The sequence below is a fragment of the Eulemur rufifrons genome, chromosome 23 (genome assembly GCF_041146395.1).
Source record: "Eulemur rufifrons isolate Redbay chromosome 23, OSU_ERuf_1, whole genome shotgun sequence".
NCBI lineage: Eukaryota > Metazoa > Chordata > Mammalia > Primates > Lemuridae > Eulemur > Eulemur rufifrons.
Window position 1 is genome coordinate 15,916,546 of NC_091005.1, and position 19,508 is coordinate 15,936,053.

A 19,508-nucleotide genomic window follows, 5' to 3' on the forward strand; every position below is an offset into this window, starting at 1 on the left:
TTACCCTGCTCAGCTGAGACCATGATCTAGCTAGAGAACAAGGTCCAACAGACTTATAGGAACAAGGCAATGTTCAACAATTTAAAAATATTTTTATATACAACAAAGATTTGTTTACAGATTTGAAGGGGTGAGGGGGCAGGAAACTAAAAAATGGTGACTCTTAATTGATGATGATTCTTAATCTTTTACACTGTACACAAATTTTGTTAATGCATATATGCATATTTTTGCAGAAAGTGTTAGTTTTCATCAGATGTTCATTAGGACTCAGTGAGTAGTAAGTATAAATAATCGAGAACTATGGATCTAAACTGGGTCCAGGTCACTGAAAATGTGGTGAACTGATGAATATTGTGGAAGAGTCAAAAAATCTTCAAATTCCTTGAAATAATAGTATTAGTAGGTAACATTTAACACTTCATGCCATATCTTATGCTAAATGCTTCATATCCCTCACCTCATTTAATTCACATGATCCTTTAAGGCAGGTACCCTAAGTCCATTTTATAGAAGAAAATGTAAAATGGACTTAATAATGGCCATTAGTAAGTATTAATAATAATGTCTTACTAAAAGCTTGGTAACAGCTGTAAAGTGGTAGAGCTAGAATTCAAAGCCAAGGTCATCTTGGCTGTGTTTCTAATAAAAATTTATAAAAACAGGCAGTGGCACCCTTGAGAGCTGTAGTTTCACAATTCCAAGCTCTGAAAACAAATCGTTACAGGAAATTTTATTTTACTCTTAACAAAATCAAAGCCAGGGCCACTGCTAGAAGGTATCAACACTAGGACTATGGTAAGAGGAGGATGTGGGATTTCAGAAGATAATTTTGTGTCTCACTATCACTTAAAAGGTCCAATAATAAAAGATTCACTAAATAAATTCTAATAAAATCACTTTGGTGAAATATCACAGAAACATTAAAAAGGATGCTACTTAAGAGCATAGAGTGATAACAAATTTAGTAACATAGAAAAATATATACCCATCATTACTATCTAAAAACTCTGAATAAAGACTAAGACTAGGCTGGGTATGGTGGCTCATATCTATAATCTCAACACTTTGGGAAGCCAAGGCAAGAGAATCAAGAGTTTGAGACTAGCCTGAGCAATATAGTGAGACTCCATCTCTACAAAAAATAAAATAAAATAAATAGCCATGCATGGTGGCACATGTCTATAGTCCTAGTGACCAGGGAGGCTGAGTTATGAGGATCCCTTAAGCCCAGGAGTTCAAAGTTACAGTGAGCTATGATCCTGCCACTGTACTCCAGCCTGGGTGAAAGAGCAAGATCCTGTCTCAAAAAAAAAAAAAAGAAAAAAAAAAAAAAAAAGACTAAGACGAGAAGAAAATAGAGAATGAATTGTTCCATGCAGATTTCCTAGCCTCCCATGTCATGGCTAGTGAGCCTGGAGCTACCACACTAACAACTAAAGAATAAGAAATCTAAAGTATAAACTTTAGGGAAAGAGAGAAGGATAAACATACTTTTTCATAGATACATTAACTCTTTCTTTGACCACATCAGAGTAAAGCCATAACTTTTAGCTTCATCAATGCTTCCCTCAAAACCTTGCAGATTATCTAGAAATTCCAATCTTACCTCAAGTCCATGCCTTAGGACTCTCAGAGATGATCTGGGTCCCCTACCACAGGCCACATACAGCTGTGGAGTATCTTCATTGGCCAGATCAGCTATCTGCACAGAGAAAAAGGAGAAAAAAATGTCTACCAGTGCTAAGTTTCCCAACACAACTGATTCTTTGGGGACAAACTACTTTTCAGCCTACATATTGGCTACTGGCCCTAGGATATAAAGAGAAAAAGCCTCAGTGTTTGAAAAAGGAAATCAGTTTAAAGCAGCAACTTGTTCCAACAAAAAAAGCAGCTTAAATTATTTCCTAAGTTAGCAAAGGACCTTTTGTATTTAGTGACATAAACCTCCAACTGGAATTGAACATTCCCTTCCAATTAAAAACATCGGTAATATTCAATCCAAGGAGTAAGAAGGCCAGGCGTGGGGCTCACGCCTGTAATCCTACCACTCTGAGAGGCTGAGGCAGGGGGATTGCTTGAGGTCAGGAGTTTGCAACAACCTCAACAAGAGCAAGACCCCGTCTCTACTAAAAATAAAAAGAAATTAGCTGGACAACTAAAAATACAAAAAATTAGCTAGCCGGAGTGGTGCACACCTGTAGTTCCAGCTACTTGGGACGCTGAGGCAGGAGGATTGCTTGAGCCCAGGAGTTTGAGGTTGCTGTGAGCTAGGCTGACGCCATGGCACTCTACCCTGGGCAACAGAGTGAGACTCTGTCCCCCCAAAAAAAACAAAGAAAGAAAGAAACAAAAGAAAAAAATATATATATATAGGTAACAAACTACCTTATCAGTACCCATGACTTTGTCACCAATAGCAAACACATTTATTCCTATCACATTTAATTTTATAGATACCTCCCGTTATCATTTACCTTCACTACCACTGCAAAATTATATTCATTACACCTGCCATTCGTTAGACTACACAGAATCACACTGCCCTACCTATGGATGCTCCCATGATGTAGCTGACCAGCTACTGGGTAACTCTGTACCTGGCCATTCAGCCACCAAATAGCAAAGCCATGCATTCTCATAGTGATATCCCAGACATCTAGCTGGTTTCAAGTATAATTATGTCTTGATGAATATGTGAAAAGACGTGAATCATTTGTATTGTAGTTTTGGCAAACAGGACAATTCAAACGAAAATTCTTAACCTTCTGTAGACCAGTCACACAAATAAGCATGTGAGTGCTGAATGTATATGGCCTTCACACTGCCCTCTTAAAAAAAAAAAAAAACTAGCGTACCCATTTTAAATGCATCATTTTGTTATTTATAAAGCCTTAATAAGGGACATAGATACATAGCTGGGCATGGTGGCACACACCTGTAGTCCCAGCTACTCAGGAGACTGAGACACAAGGATCACCTGAGCCCAGGATGAACGCTGCAGTGAGCTACAATCATGGCACTGCATTCCAGCCTGGGCCATTTAAAAAAAGAAAGACAGAAGGCCGGGCGTGATGGCTCACACCTGTAATCCTAACACTGGGAGGCTGAGGCGGGAGGATTGCTTGAGGTCAGGAGTTCAAGACCAGCCTGAGCAAGAGCGAGACCCCGTTTCTACTAAAAATAGAAAAAATTAGCCAGCAGTGGTGGAACAGCACCTGTAGTCCCAGCTACTCAGAAGGCTGAGGCAGGAGGATCGCTTGAGCCTAAGAGTTTGAGGTTGCTGTGAGCTAGGCTGACGCCATGGCACTCTCACCCACACAACAAAGTGAGACTCTGTCTCAAAAAAAAAAAAAGAAAAAGAGGGAGAGAGAGAGAGAAAGAAAATAAAAAGAAATGCATACAGCTATAACTAGACTGTTAGGTGATAAAAGGTCAAATTCAGAATACCATACAGTGTATCAACCCACTTACTTTAAAAAGACAAAAGATAACATATATAAACATACACATAACTGCAGATGCAAAGAAAATGCCTGGAAGTAAGCACAAGAATTTGTTAACAGCAGTGGCCTCAATGGAGCTGAGGGTTGAGAAGACTGAGGAAAAGACTTTTATCTTTTACCTTTTACATGGTTTGAATTTTTACATTATACATGAGTTTCATAATTTTTTAAAAAAAGCACAAGGATTTATTGTTTTTAGTGCCCAAACTTTTAGCTCTAACCACTTCACCTTTACATGCCTGTGATTTCATAGATATGCTAACATATGTGTTTCTTAGACTAGACCTTAATTTAACTGGAAGAAAACATTAAACTCATTCAACTTTAGATTCAAAATCAGCTGGTAATTCCCAAATGACTCATAAGGGAAAAAATTTAAAAATAAAAATTAAGTTAAAAATAAACAAAATCAGTTGGCTGGCACTGCTAATTGTGGAGGTGACTAGAAAGGCTCACACCTGGCAAAACAGAATGGGAGAGAGGCTGTCCAACTCATCGACCAGCACAAGGTTTTTGAGTGGTCTTGGCTGAAAGAAGAATGTGTCTCCTTCTTCCAGAGGCATGGCAGATGAAAACTCAGGTTCTTCATCATCATCTCCAAGATGTGCAATTTGATATAAGTAACTGGGGAAAAGCAGAGAAGAGAAATTTGAGTTAACATGTTCTGTCTAAAGACAACATTTGACATTGACATAATGCAAGAGCCATCAGATATTACTGTTATTAATTTTAGGTATGATGATGAAGCATGCTAGCTGGGATTTGTTCAAGACAATTCAAGGAGGTCAGGTACAGTGGCTCAGCCCTGTAAACCCAGCACTTTGGGAGGCCAAGGCGGGAGGATCACTTGAGGCCTGGAGTTGAAGACAAGCCTCAAACTCCTGACCAGACTGGGAAACATAGCGAGACCCCATCTCTACAAAAAATTTTTAAAAATTAGCTGAGCATGGTGGTGTGCACCTGTAATCCTAACTACTTGGGAGGCTGAGGCAGAAGGACCCCTTGAGCCCAGGAGTTTACGGCTGCAGTGAGGTATGATAACACCACTACACTACAGCCTAGGCAACAGAGCAAGACCCTGTCTCTAATTAAAAAAAAAAAAAGAAAAAAAACCTCAACCAACATCACCAATTAGGGAAATGCAAGCCAAAAACCACAATGAAATATTTCATATCTACTAGGATGGCTATGATCAAAAAAGTGGAAAACAACAAGTGCTGGGACAAATTGGAATCCTCATACACTGCTGTTGGGAATGTAAAATGATGCAGCTGCTATGAAAAAGTTTAGTGGCTCCTCAACAAGTTAAACACAAAATTACCATATGACCCAGCAATTTCACTCCTCCTAGGTATATACTCAAAAAATTAAAAATGGGGACTTAAACAGATATTTGCACACAAATGTCCACTGCAGCATTATTCCCAACAGTGAAAGGGTAAAAACAACCCAAGTACCCATCAACAGAAGAATGGATAAACAAAATGTGGTGTATACACACACACACACACAAATAGATTCGTCATAAAGAGAAATGAAGTTCTGATACCTACTACTAAAAGATGAACCTTGAAAATATTACACTACGTACAATGAGCCAGAGACAAAAGAATAAATACTGTATGATACCACTTATACGAAATATTTAAATAGGCAAATTCATAGGGACAGAAAATAGATTAGAAGTTACCAGAGGGAAGGAGAATATGAAGTTATTGCTTAATAGGTACAGAGTTTCTGTCTGGGGTGATGAAAAAGTTTTGGAAAGACAGTTGCAATGGTTGCATGCGTAACACTGTAAATGTTAACTAATCGAACACTTAAAAATGGTTAAAATGGCAAGTTTTATGTTATATATATTTTACCACAATAAAAAAAGCAAGGGAAAAAACTTGCTGCCCAAAAAAAAAAGATACTGTATTTACTGGTAGAGATATTTATATTATGGTTTAAAAAAAAAAAGGTTACAAATAGGTACATAATTGTTTATAAAAACATTTAAATACAAACACACAGAAAAACTACAGAAAAAATGTTATATTTGAATGGAAGGATTTTTTTTTGCATACACATTCTAATTTTTCTACAAGAAAAATTCCTTGGGCCGGGCATGGTGGCTCATGCCTGTAATCCTAGCATTCTGGGAGGCCGAGGCGGGAGGATCACTGGAGGTCAAGAGTTCAAGACAGCCTGAGCAAGAACGAGACCCCGTCTCTACTAAAAATATAAAGAAATTAGCCAGACAACTAAAATAGAAAAAAGCCAGGTGTGGTGGTGCGTGCCTGCAGTCCCAGCTATTTGTGAGGCTAAGGCAGGAGGATCACTTGAGCCCAGGAGTTTGAGGTTGCTGTGAGCTCAGCTGACACCATGGCACCCTAACCCGGGCAACAGAGCAAGACTCTGCCTCAAAAAAAATTCCTTAAATTAAAAAAACTAAAAAATTAGAAATGGATGAAAACAGACATAACAGGCTAAATGTGGAAAGAGCAACCAGGTACAAACCAGGCAAAGGAGAGAAACAGGAAGAATAGGAACAAAGTCACTGAGGAGTAAAAGCACGTTTAAGAATGGGGGAACAGGTGGAGACAAAGCAGAAACGGCACAGACTCCCAGACAATATCTTACTGAGCATTAGATTAGCAAAGTGGTTTGCAGATACTGACAAAACCATGTCATCTTATCTCATGTAAGTAATGTGGAGTCTTAGACATTGGTCTTAAATTCAAGGCTGGAGTTGAGATTTCTTCCATTTGGCAATGAAGAGCCATTAAAGATTGTAACACAGGGATAGGGAAAATTATTTCATCAAGGTTGTATCTTGTCTGCTTGATGAAATGACTCTATAAAGGCTGAGTTTTGCAGGAAGGCAATGAAATGAAACAAGCAAACGAGATTAGCATCACAAAAGGATACAGAAGTAAAAAAGACTTAGCACTGAAACGAAAGTGGTGGAGGGTTAAAAAAAAAAAAAATTGAGATTTTACACTTTAGTTGCTAGAACTGGCCCATTAGTCATTAACAGAAATAATGAGGATGGGAGGATTGGTGATGTGGGTGGGCAGGTATGGGTAACAACTTTCAACTTCACATATGTACTAGTGAAGTGCTTCCGGAACATCTCCTTAATGTTAAGTAGCTCAATAAATATTTATGCAACGAAATGCCCAGCAAAAAGCTCTGGAGAGACATTACTTCTAAAGATACCTTTGCAGATATTCACAGAGGAATTGACTCAAACCACTAAAGGAACATAACAAAGATCAGTTAGTTAGCAGCTGCAGGCAAAAAAAAAGAGAAAAAACATAAGAGAAAAAATGTAAAGGGAAAAGGAGAGCAAAACTTTTATTTTGAAAAAACTAAAATATTCTTGTAAAAAGCTCCCCAAGCCTTGAAGCCACACCTCCCTCCTGCCAACTTTTATAGTAACTAGGGTAGAGTAAACTAGGGTAATAAAAGGATTACTCACTGGTTTCCAAATTCTGAAGCTACAAAAAGGAAGCCTGTTTTAAGCACACACATGGCAGCAGCAACAGGCACAGTATCAAAATATTTGAGCCGGATCTCAGTAACCTGGAGAGAAAAGAATAAAGATTGTAGTGCACAGCCAAGTGAAGTAAGGCCACAAAAGTGAGCCCACTATTATTTTAATGAGGCAGCATAAGCTGAGTAGCAAATAAAATACTCTACTTCATATCTAAACCAGGGGTCAGTAAACTAGCCCCCATGGGCCAGCCATGCCCGTGTATTTACACTGTCTATGGCTACTTTTGTGCTACAGCAGCGCCGCGGAGCTGAGTTGAGACAGAGACTATATGGTCCACAGAAACTGCAAGTCTTTACTGTCTGACCTTTAAAAAAAAGTTTGCCAATTCCTGACCAAAATAGCTATCTAAGAAATAGCCCAACTGTTCACAGAGCTCCTCCATAGGACAAAAGAATAGATCATGTATATTGCCAGTTTTCATTAGAAATGGAGAGCTTTCTCTTCTTAGTCACACCAATTATTACCACCTGAAAGTAACCACTAGAAGTGGCATTACCAGTCTCATATTACACATAAGGTGGTTACCAGACCAGAAATTTAACAAGACAGAGAAACCTGTATTCACATGCCAGTCCCAACAGCAACCACTTTCTAAGTTCCCATATTTTAACTTGTAACACATTAACTGTCCTCTATCTCATCTCAGAGAGTAGTTGTATGGATAAATGGCTTGTAAAACAGCTTTGTAAACCTTAAATGTACACACAAACATCAGTTTTTAAAACAAGGTTATTTAATTCTATTAAAATTGTAGGAATGGGCCAGGCACGGCAGCTCACACCTGTAATCCTAGCACTCTGCAGCCCGAGGCAGGAAGATTGCTTGAGGTCAGGAGTTCAAGACCAGCCTGAGCAAGAGCAAGACCTCGTCTCTACTAAAAATAGAGAAATCAGGCCGGGCGCGGTGGCTCACGCCTGTAATCCTAGCACTCTGGGAGGCCGAGGCGGGTGCATCGCTCAAGGTCAGGAGTTCGAGACCAGCCTGAGCAAGAGCGAGACCCCGTCTCTACTAAAAATAGAAAGAAATTATATGGACAACTAAAAATATATATATAGAAAAATTAGCCGGGCATAGTGGCGCATGCCTGTAGTCCCAGCTACTCGGGAGGCTGAGGCAGTAAGATGGCTTGAGCCCAGGAGTTTGAGGTTGCTGTGAGCTAGGCTGACGCCACGGCACTCACTCTAGCCTGGGCAACAAAGTGAGACTCTGTCTCAAAAAAAAAAAAAAAAAAAAAAAAGAGAAATCAGCCTGGCATGGTGGCACATGCCTGAAATCTCAGCGAGGCACGAGGATCACTTGAGCCCAGGAGTTAGCACTCTAGCCCAAGTGACAGAGCAAGACTCCATCTCCAAAAATAAAAAACCTCACAATTCCTCCCTCCTCTAAAAAAAAATATGTAAAATAAAATGTAGGAATGTTTATCAAACTGAAAGAACCACAACAAAAGGGTTTTTTCATTTTCCCCCTCCTTCCATGGTCTACTTACCATATCTTCGTCTGTCTCCAAAGTGATCTTGAAGATATCTCCCTGCTCAGTTTGGGCCAAAAAGAAGAACATCGATTTGGTCTTATGGGTGGCAGAGCAGACAAAAATCATTCCTCTTTCAGGGTCATCCAGGTCATTCTAGCAAAGTCAAACACAAAACCAACATCTTAGAAATGGGTACTTCTTAGTTCTGGACAAAGCCCAGAGGCACAAGCCTTGTTGACCCAGAGCAGCCTGCCAGCCACAGCACTGTAACACATAGTTTGTGTGCTATAAATAAATGGGATAACCAAAAGAGTCACAATTCTACTCTACAGCCTGATCAGATTAATAAGGCAACTATCTCCACAGAAAAATGTCGGAGAAGAGACATGAAATTTAAGAGTCATCATTTCAGGCTGTGAATAAAACACATGTCCACGACACTACCATCCAAACCACCCTGATTCTGGGTGCAGTGGCTCATATGCCTGTAATCCCAGCACTTTGGGAGGCTGAGGTGGGAGAGTCGCTTGAAGTCAGGAGTTCAAGACCAGACTGGGCACCATAGCGAGACCCCACTTCTACAAAAAAATTTTTTAATTAAGAATTAAAACCACCACCAGATCCCATACGAATTACAAAAAAGTACCTTTACAATGAAGAGTGGGCAGACACCACCTTAACACTGATCAATTTAGTTGTCCCAATGAGACAAACCAACACTATGCATAATGTGATACAGTGGGAAATCTCTCACTATCTATGCAATAATTCTATCAAAAATATTAACCTGGATATAATCATCAGGAAACAGACTGTGTGGACAGACTGCAAGAAAATTAGCCCAGCCTCTTAAAAACAATCAACATCCTAAGACAAAAAAACACTGAGAGAGAAATATCCTAAATAAAGAGACTAAAGGCAGATTAAAAGGAATTTTTGGGGGACAATGAGAGAAATTTAAATATGAACTACATATAAATATATTACACAAAGTGTTAAATATCTCGGGTGTGATATTGGCAGTGTGGTTTTATAGGAAAATGTCCTTTTTCTCAGAAACCAGATCTTAAGAGCTACTTGAAGTGTCATGATGCCTGCAATTTCTTTTCAATTGTTTAGCCTAGAAAAAGTGTATAGATATATCATGAGAAAAAAAAGGTAAATGTAGCAAAACATTAAAAATCGAAGAATCTAAGTGATGATCACACACGAATTCAATTGTGCTATTATTTTTAAATTTCCGGTATGTTGGTAGTTTTCAAAAGAAAACAATGGAGGAAATGGGGAAAAAACCAAAAGACAAACAGATAAAAGACAATCTATCGCCAACAAACATGCCTGGCTTCTCCAAACTAGAAACCTTCAGGAATTTCAAACTGATAATTGTCCAGAGGTTTCTTTGAAATGGAAATTATTAGTTATTAAATTATTAAAAACTATTATTAGTTTTTAATTCCCTTTCTCACAGAATGTGTTTTGCTTTTACTAAAATATTTTGCTAGTTTTATTAAAAATAACATTTACAAAAAACTAAAACTTGGTAACAGAGAAACTAAGAGACCACACTGTAATTATAAAACTTAAATTCATCTCACAAAATGGAGTATCTCCCCCTCTCACGGCAAAGACCTTACCCGTCTCCTGGGAATTGGACAGCGGATATCTGGTTGGTCACCAAAGTTCTTGTAAGTAATATAGTTTTCAGAGCAGATCAGCACTCCACTTGGACCATCTGACCCTCCTGGAACTATCAGAGAAAATAAAACTTAGCAGTGACTTGACATAATCATGAACTACTTTAGCTTCCAACTCCTTGTCTCCTTTAGCACAACTTGATGAAGGTAGTGTGTGTGCTAGGGACTGTACCTACGAAACTTCTAACTAGTCCTGAGGTCTCAGATTAGAGAGCACCTTCCTTTTCCCTGGGTTAGAGACTCCTTCTTTATGCTATCATGGCAGTTGACACAGTCTCCAGTAATTTCTTTGTTATTTATCTGTATCTACCACTAGATTAAATCTTGCACAAAGAGAGGTACCACATCTAATTTTTCACCACTGAAGTTCCAGGACCCAGTAAACTAACCTGGCACATACTGATTACAGAGGCTCAATAAAAACTGGCTGAATGAAGCCTTTATAAAAACAAGTGCTGTCTTATATTATTCTCCAAAACCCTCCCAAACAACAGACATATTTCATTTTAGATATCAAATGCAATTGATCCACAATAGAAAGAATTGGATCACTGTCTTCCCCAAGTCTGCTGAAATGCAGATGACCACAAATATAGTTGTCCTCCTTTAGTCTTTTAATATAATGAATAAAGTGACACTGACTTTCTAATGGAGACTTTCTAACCATCTTTGAGCTCCTCCAAAAATCATACTTAGCTATATGCATTTAAAATACTGTCTAATTTGATTTGCTAAAATGTTAGATTTTTCTATCTACAATCGTAAGTATTAACTAGTTGTAAATTTTTCTTGTTACTACCCCTCCCAAGTTTTGTTACTTAATTAGTATTACTAGTCTATTATTAGACTAATAAAGTAGAAGAGCAGGCTGTTATTCTTTCTAGTTTCCAGAGAAATTTGTTTTAAAACAGAATACATATCCTTCAACAATATAATAAAAGCACCCCTGAGAATCCTAGACCTTAAATCTTTTGGAGGAGAGTTTTTTTTTTTCTTTTGAGACAGAATCTGGCTGTTGCCAAGGCTAGAGTACTGTGTTGTCAGCCTTACTCACAGCAACCTCAAACTCCTGGGCTCAAGATATCCTCTTGTCTCAGCCTCCAGAGTAGCTAGGACTACAGGCGCACACACCACCACGCCCAGCTAGTTTTTTCTGTTTTTAATTGCCCAGCTAATTTTTTCTATTTTTACTAGAGACAGGGTCTTGCTCTTGCTCAGGCTGGTCTCAAACTCCTGAGCTCAAATGATCCTCCCACCTTGGCCTCCTAAAGTGCTAGGATTATAGGCATGAGTCACCACGCCTGGCCTTGGGGTAAAGATTTTTAAGTATTGCTTCAATTTCTTTAATGGATGTTGGTCTATCAGGTTAATTTCTTACTGTTACCAAAATTGTTCCAAAAAGAAATTAACATGATAATGATTTTCAAAAATACTTCTATTTCATCTAAGTTTTCAAATGCACAGACATACGGTTTTATCTTGTTGAGTTTGTCAGTTTCATTTGTCTTTTCTAAGAACTAGGTTCAGATGAGAGGCAAGGACTGACTACAGCCAAATTATCACAGCAACTAACAGTAATCGATATCTAAGGTGACTGCTCTCCTCATCCTTTCCTCTCTGCCCCCATTACAGTAAGAGTTACTAAGGAGCTAGGTACTTTATTCATACAATACTGTTTTTTGAGATAGGGCCTCACTCTGTTGCTCAGACTGGAGTGCAGTGGTGCCATCACACACTGCAACCTCCAACTCCTGGGCTCAAGCAATCCTCCTGTCTCAGCCTCTCAAGTAGCTACGACTAGATATGTACACTACTGTACGTGGCTAATTATTTTAACTATTATGTAGAGATGGGGTCTTGCTATATTGCCCAGGCTGGTCTTGAACTCCTAACCTCAAGTAATTCTCCCATCTCAGCATCCCCAAGTGCTAGATTACAGGTGTGAGACACCGCACCTGGCCAACACAACACTTTATCACTCCACCACATGAACTTCTAAACTCTCCAAAAGATAGACAGGTACACAGGTTTACTACAAATGGATAAATTTCCAAACCCTATTAAGTAAAGCCTATTAAGTTTGGGCATAAAATGGACCAAGTAAAAGCATACAGGCAGCAGCTCTGAGAGAAAAATACCTGTAATAAGGAAGTTGCCATGTTCCTCCAAAGGTTCACTATATTTTCGGACCACGTGATTTAAACCAAGGTCTAGCTCATAGAAAGTAAGTGTCTGCTGGGTATTGGCTGCTGCTTCCCCTGTTGGATCATTGTCTGCTTCCTACAGAGGAGAAAAGTGGCACAAAGACTAATTAGCAGCATAAAATCAAAGAACTTTTAAATCTGGAAAGTACATCAGACTCCTCCATTTTATCAACAAAGAAACAGAGGTCCACAGATGCCAAATGGTTTGAACAAGCGTATGCTACTAGAAGATGGCAGAGCTAGAACAAGAACCTGAATCTCCAAATTCTCGATCCAGGGATCCCTCTACTAGAGGATACTGCTTTCAACTCAAGGCAAAAAATGGTAAGTTCTGATTTTCATTACTTCCCTGTGAAAAAATACGCCAAATATAGCTTCACCTTTTTCATGCATCTTTTCCCAATACCTTGTTTTCCACAGGCAGATTACTTAAGTCTGAGCAAAGGTTATGTCGTCAGTTAGTTAAGCTCTGAAACATTCCAAAGAATTTCAGTAAGGCATTTGAAATATGGGAAAGATCTGCTAACAGGACAGGTTTAAGATATCCACAAGGAAGAAAACAATCTTAGGAAAACAATCAGGTAACTAAAAGAAATCTAAAGAAAGAGAAAGATACGGTCCCCATTACCTCATAATCCATTTCTAGACAAGCAAACATTGGATTTTCAAATCCCACATCTACTCCAACTACATGATACACTAAAGTGTTCGCTTTGTGGGCTTCCAGGGGAGATGAAATGGTAAGTCGGGCTGCAGCATCTCTGTTCAAGATATATACCAATTTCTGTTTCTCAATGGCACCTGTAGTCAAAGGAGATTTCCAGATAATAAGAGAGACTTACAGAACAGCCAGATTCACATCGTGATTATTTTTTTTAAAATCACTGTTCTTATTAACAGCCAACACTACTCCATCCTCAGAATAAATCATAGCATAATTTTGGCCCCCTCCTTCCTAATAGGGATCTTAATATTCCATTAGCTCTTCAAAATTTTTAATGTGTCCTAGATTGAAGGTTATTGAAAAACTAAACCATAATTATAAACTTGTTAGCTTTTATTCTTTGAATTACACCTAACGGTTTTGTGACTGCTCAGAGAGGGTTGCCCTCTAGAGGCCGATCAGATACATAAAATTTTCTTCAAGAATTTATCAGAGAAGAGACATGAATGTGAATCATCACTTCAGGCTGATGAAGGCAACCAGATTCATTGTCTAATACCGTAAGATCATTTCACTGTAGCCTTTTTACTACAGATGAAGTAAGAAATTGGAAAAACCCCTATTTCGAACTACATGGGAAGTAAAAAAGGTGCATTAAAACCTTTTCCACTATTTTTAAAGGAAATGCAACTTTAAAGCTAGAGTAAATCAAAATATGATGCTAAACTTTACCCACATAAGTGATGCACTGGCACACTGCCAAGATCACAGCATTGTTATCCTAAACTGAGCATTTATAAGAGATATACTCAATAGAGCAAGTATAGCAAGTCACTCACTAATCATAACAGCTCGCCCTTTGGGATCCACAGCTAAGAACTGGCCAGGAACGATACGGCGGCATCCACTCTTGCCAAAGGTTTCTTGGTGAATTTTCTCAAACATATTCTTAGATGGCTGGTATTCCAAAATAACAATTCGTCCAGAGTCACTGCCAACTACAATATAGTCTTTGGTGCCACCTGTCAGCCTAAAGGCCATGAGTGACCGGATAACACCAAATACTTCCACAGTGAGAAGGGTATGTACTTTGCCAGTGTTGGGGTCTGGGCGAAGCAGCTCCAAGATCTTCCCACGAGAAACAACAATTTCCTGTTGTTTGGTTCCTAAATCACCAAAAAATAAAGATCATAAACAACCAGAGCTAGTATAAAAAGTAACCTGGAGAGACAGAAATGCTACTTTAGATTATTTAACAAGTTGGAGGCCCAGTGCTTTAAGTTATTTTATTTGAAAAAGCATTTTTCCTAGAACTGAAATGATCTAACAAAAGTAGTATCAAAGAAAACTTTAAAAATGGTCACACAAGTTACTTTTCATTATTTATTTTTTGAGACAGGGTCTCACTCTGTAGCCCGGGATGGAGTGCAATGGCCTGATCATAACTCACTGCAGCCTCAAAGTCCTAGGCTCAAGCAATCCTCCTGCCTTGGCCACCCAAAGTGCTGGGATTACAAGTGCGAGCCACTGTGCCCAGCCCACACAAGTTACTTTTTTAAAAAAACTCCTTTTTATTTTTCTAAGATTTGCCATCAATCTGCTAATTGGGAATTGCCTGTAAATGGTATTAATGTATAATATATAGCAACTTCCTAAGATCAAAATTTTCCATAGACTCTTTCCAGTCCACCTTTAAGGCTGATTTCTACAAAATCATTTAACCTTCTATGCAGTTTGATAAAGTGTCTCAAAGAACTTTTGAAGCTACTATCCAATATATGCTCTATTATTTCTAAACTCCTATAAAGTTTACTTTCTTAACTGCAATCAACATCTCCAAATGCCTAACAGGCAACTTTGTCCCTATCTCTCCCTGCCTGCTATATAATTACACCTGGATGAGATGTCATTAACCTCAAATGTTTAAGTAAGTTCTTTGTTCTACAAAGTCCCTCTCTGGTCTCAACTAACCTGCTGTTACTGTTATTTTCTCTACCAGCCAGGCTGGAAACTCATATCCTTCACTTTCTAGTCCTACTGCCATGGTCCAGGTTTTCGTTATGTAATGCCTAACTGTCTTCCTATCCTATCTGATATTCCACCCACTATCCATCCCAGGCCATTCTCATTTGTAAAATGTCACTACTTATCAGGCCACTTTACTTTCCAAAGATTCTTTGGAGATCACATTAGATCAAGTACTCCAAACCGCTTTAGAAAATGTAAAGTATTATATAAACTACAATGTTCTGTAATAGTTAAGAAAAAAATGTTTTCTATAATTAAAAAAAAAAAGGAGGTTTGAATTGGAAAAGGAAATCTGGAGGCTAAAACTAGTAATATTTTAAAAGGCGAGGCTTGGTGGCTCACATCTGTAATCCCAGCACTTTGGGAGGCTGAGGCAGGATGATCACTCGTAGCCAGGAGTTTGACACCAGCTTGGGCAACACAGCAAGACCCTGTCTCTACAAAAACAATTTTTTCATTAACTAGGCATAGTGGCATATGCCTTAGTCCTAGGCTGAGGCAGGAGGATCACTTGATCCCAGGAGTTCAAGGTTACAGCGAGCTATGATTAGGCCACTGCACTGCAGCCAGAATGACAGGGTGAGACCTTGTCTCTTAAGAAAAAAAACCCCTTCAAAAATCCTCTCATACAAATTCCAGCTGAGAATCACCACATTAAATAATAAAGTCAGTTACAAATCCTCAAATTCAAATATGCATACCATTGCCTTCATAACATGTAGCAAAGAATAACTAACTTACCTCAGTGAGTTAGTGAGTGAAGTGAAGCCCTCAGACCCACAGTAAGAGTTATAATGAGGATCAGAGAAAATACTGCCAACATGAAATGTAAATTCTGTGTGGTCAGTCGGGCTCCTGCTCAGTTAAGATACAATAGGTATTCAGCTTTGAACTTCAACAAAAGTATGTAATATTCTACACAATCATGAATCTCCTGCAGACATTCTTTTTATCCAACTTGATTCAAATTCAAGATCACAGATCAAGTCTTACACATATCATTATGCCTCAACAATATGCACACAACTTGAGCCAAGAAATGTGCACCATGAGATAAGATTATACAATGTGAGCATTGTATAATACATTATACAATGAAATGCACCTGAAAGTAGGTAACAGATAATACACCTCAATTTAATACCAAATCTCATAAATTACAAGCCAGATCTGGACTGTTCACATTTACTGCTTTCTCATAAATGGAAAACATTTCCTCCACAAGAGATAAGCAAAATATCTATTAATTCTCTTAACTTCTGAAAGATAGTAACTAGAGAACTTACCAGAAAAGTTGCCATGAATAGCAAAGCTGATGCCAGTGGCTCGCTGCAAGGTCAGGTTGTACAGGAACATGGTTGCGGCAAAAATGAGCCACCCAGAACTTCAGGGCTTGGTTATACCAACGGTGCCAAGTCAAAGCAAGCTAAAGAGACATAAAAACAGAAAAATAGCTGGGCAATTTTAACTTTAACAGACATTTCTGTATGGGAACTTCTGGCTGAAGTCAGCAGAACCAGTGGAGTAAGGCCTATTTAAGGGCAACATATTTTTAATTAAGAGTTCCTTCAATATGCCAGAGCACTATGCCACATATCTTCCCTTTAATCTCACAAGAATCCTATCGAGGGAAACTGAAGCTCACCTGCCCAAAGTCGCATTAACAAGTGGTGAAAATGTTGGGAGCTGGGATCTGTACCATTAATGCAATACTGCCTATCTGTCTTTGTCACAGAAACTAAGTAGGTCTGTGTTTACTTGTATTCCGATGGCCTATACATTCACATGGTGGTTAAGAATTCAAAAGCACACCAAAAAGCTCCCTGCAACCTATTCCCTAGCCATCCAGTCCTCCCTGGGGGAATCAATTTTACCAAGTTATATTATATCCTTCCTTCCAAATATTTTTCATAATATACACAAGTAAAAACATACATTTTTATTGTGTTTTGTTTTCTTAAGAGAGAAGGGTCTGGATATGTTGCCCAGGCTAGCTTCAAATTCCCAGGCTCAAAGGATTCTCCCAGTTGAACCTTCAGAGTTGTTGGGACTATAGGAACACACCACTGCACCCAGCTTGTAGGTATTTTATTCTCCCTTTTTAACCAAAGGTTGGCTACTATATTTTATACACTCACACTATACTACAACTTATTTTTTATTATTTTATCTACTTTATGATAATAATAAACAAAGGGCTTTCTCATTTTTATGTTATAGCCACAGAGTATTCCACTGAATGGGCATATTATAATTCATTTAGCCAATATCCTACGGACGAATATTCAGGTTGTTTCTAATCTCTTGCTATTATGAACACTGCTCCAAAGAAAATCCCTTGTATGTAGGTCATTCATACGTGCACGAGTAGATCTCTAAGATTAATTCCTAAAAGTGGAATTGCTGGATTAAGGGGTTCATATATTTGAAATTCTGGTAGATACTGCTAAACTGCCTTTCAAAGAGACTCAATTTACATGCCCAGCAATGTGTGCGCATCCCTGCTTGCCCACAGAAAAAATGATACTAAGACTTACAACCTTCGCTTACCTAGAAGATGAAAACTGCTATTTTAGTGTAGTTTTCCTTTGCATCACATGCAAACCACTTGAGAACTGGTTCAAGTTTAAAATTTAAACATACTCACCATCAAAAACTACAACAAAACCTGAATTCGTGTTTTTTCAGAAGGTCTCCCTAAACGAACACAAAGTCACAAAAAAAGGATTCCTTCTCAGCAGACAGGACGGAAGAGAGCACAAACTGAGGTGCCTCTGCCACAAAGATTAATCCGAAACTACACCTCTACAGTTACTGCTGAAAAATAAAATGAATTATTTTTCCCCAGTATTATTTAAGAGACAAAAGCAAGAAATCTTGAGAAATCCAAAGCCACTGACGTGTAACATACAAATCTGATTTTGTTGTTAACCCAGGAGAATTACCAGTAAATGTTCTCATAAATAATAATAATTTGGGAGTTGGGCAAAAGTAAAGTGACAAGAAATAGATCCTGACAGATACAAATTTTCCTACTTGAAGCTAAGGAACATCTTTAATGATACTCTAGAATCACAGGGAAAGATGAAGGAAAAGGTCTGAGGCTGAAAGAGAAGTGGAGAAACAACCAACAAGAAGACAAACAGGAAACCAAGGGCCACTTCTGAAACCGTGAACAGCTCCCCCCGGGCTACTTTTCATACTTTACAGCTGACTGGAAGACCTCGGCCTACACTCCCGTTCCTTTATAATTGATAGCATCCATTATAAACCCTTGGAATTCATTTTCCCCAAACCTAGCAGGAGCCAGGTTCTCCAGGCATATTTTAATCTTGGGTAACAGAGGAAGCTGCATTTTGAAGGAAGATCAGTCCTGCACTCGAAGAACAATACACCAGGAACCATTAACGGCCAAAACTTAGTAAGCTTTGCAACTTCCCCCACGTCTATCTCCTGGCTGTGATTACTACAAGAAGCCTGTGATTGCTAACTCCATCCCTTCTCCATCTTCCAAGGAAACATCATCGCATTCGAACTCTGCGAAGTCTGTAAGATAGATATTTTGTCCCACATTTCGCACATGAGAAAATGGAGGTTCAGAAGACGAGGCAAGTTGCCCAACTATCAACAGGCAAATTTAAACCAGAGTCCTGGCTCCAAAGACTGTTTCCGTTATTAACACTTAAATACACTTACGATCTTGTCTTTCCATCAGTGTACCATTTACTCTCTCCAAAGGGAGACGTCTCTCCGGCTACATCTCATACCTCCCCCGTCTCAGAGGCCCCAGGACCCAAAAGCGAAGCAATTCAACAAGCCTTATTTAGAGCCAAGACACGTTCCCACCCTGTGGACGCAAGCGGGACGGGAAGCCGTTTGCCCACCCCAAGCGTTCTTCCGCATCTCCTCGTCCCCTGCCCGGACTTCTCAGGCCTAGACTACCTGAGGCCCCCACCAAAGCCTCGGGCCCCCCCGCTTCTACATGGCCGCTCTCCGCCTCCCTGGGCTCGGGGAAGTCGCAAGGCCGTTTCTTTACCTTACAGCGTGAAGGATGACGTAGATATCAGACGGATGCTGAATCTCCTCAAGATCTAAGCCACAGCCACAGCCAACCCGCCGGCGTCCGCCATTAGCCCTCAAGACAGGGGCCTTCCGGTGGCGCGCGGCGGAAAAAGCTGTCCAACCCGGGCCTGAAGAAAATATATTATTTTTTAAATGGCTTCCGGCTTGCTTCCGTAACGCACTGAAAATTATTTAAACACACATTATTACCGTTACTTTTTCCAGTAAAATAGAAAATTGATAGTGTTTTTAAAAAGTAGACTTTTAAAAAACCGCTAGAGTTCGTTGGGCACTTCTGTGGGCAGCCCCCAAGGACGCAGCGCGCCAACGACTAA

At 39.2% G+C, this 19,508-nt stretch overlaps 1 protein-coding gene and 2 non-coding genes across 3 annotated transcripts in view; all 3 read right to left on the reverse strand.

Moving 5' to 3' along the window:
* The window catches only part of SF3B3 (splicing factor 3b subunit 3), a 42,698-nt gene extending 23,485 nt beyond the window's left edge, over nucleotides 1-19,213 (reverse strand). Inside the window, exons 1-10 of the mRNA XM_069497792.1 lie at nucleotides 19,148-19,213; nucleotides 16,398-16,537; nucleotides 13,923-14,249; nucleotides 13,048-13,220; nucleotides 12,354-12,495; nucleotides 10,156-10,268; nucleotides 8,537-8,674; nucleotides 6,973-7,076; nucleotides 3,965-4,130; nucleotides 1,610-1,705 (exon numbers count right to left, since the gene is read on the reverse strand). Of these exons, the coding sequence (XP_069353893.1) occupies nucleotides 1,610-1,705; nucleotides 3,965-4,130; nucleotides 6,973-7,076; nucleotides 8,537-8,674; nucleotides 10,156-10,268; nucleotides 12,354-12,495; nucleotides 13,048-13,220; nucleotides 13,923-14,249; nucleotides 16,398-16,467 (1,329 nt within the window). The 5' untranslated portion in view covers nucleotides 16,468-16,537; nucleotides 19,148-19,213. The remainder of the gene's footprint in view (nucleotides 1-1,609; nucleotides 1,706-3,964; nucleotides 4,131-6,972; nucleotides 7,077-8,536; nucleotides 8,675-10,155; nucleotides 10,269-12,353; nucleotides 12,496-13,047; nucleotides 13,221-13,922; nucleotides 14,250-16,397; nucleotides 16,538-19,147) is intronic.
* On the reverse strand, nucleotides 8,851-8,937 carry LOC138374036 (small nucleolar RNA SNORD111). The gene has a single exon (XR_011231320.1). It is a non-coding gene; the product is annotated as a small nucleolar RNA SNORD111 (small nucleolar RNA).
* Nucleotides 13,535-13,612, reverse strand: LOC138374037 (small nucleolar RNA SNORD111). The gene has a single exon (XR_011231321.1). It is a non-coding gene; the product is annotated as a small nucleolar RNA SNORD111 (small nucleolar RNA).
* Nucleotides 19,214-19,508: the final 295 nt, after the last annotated feature.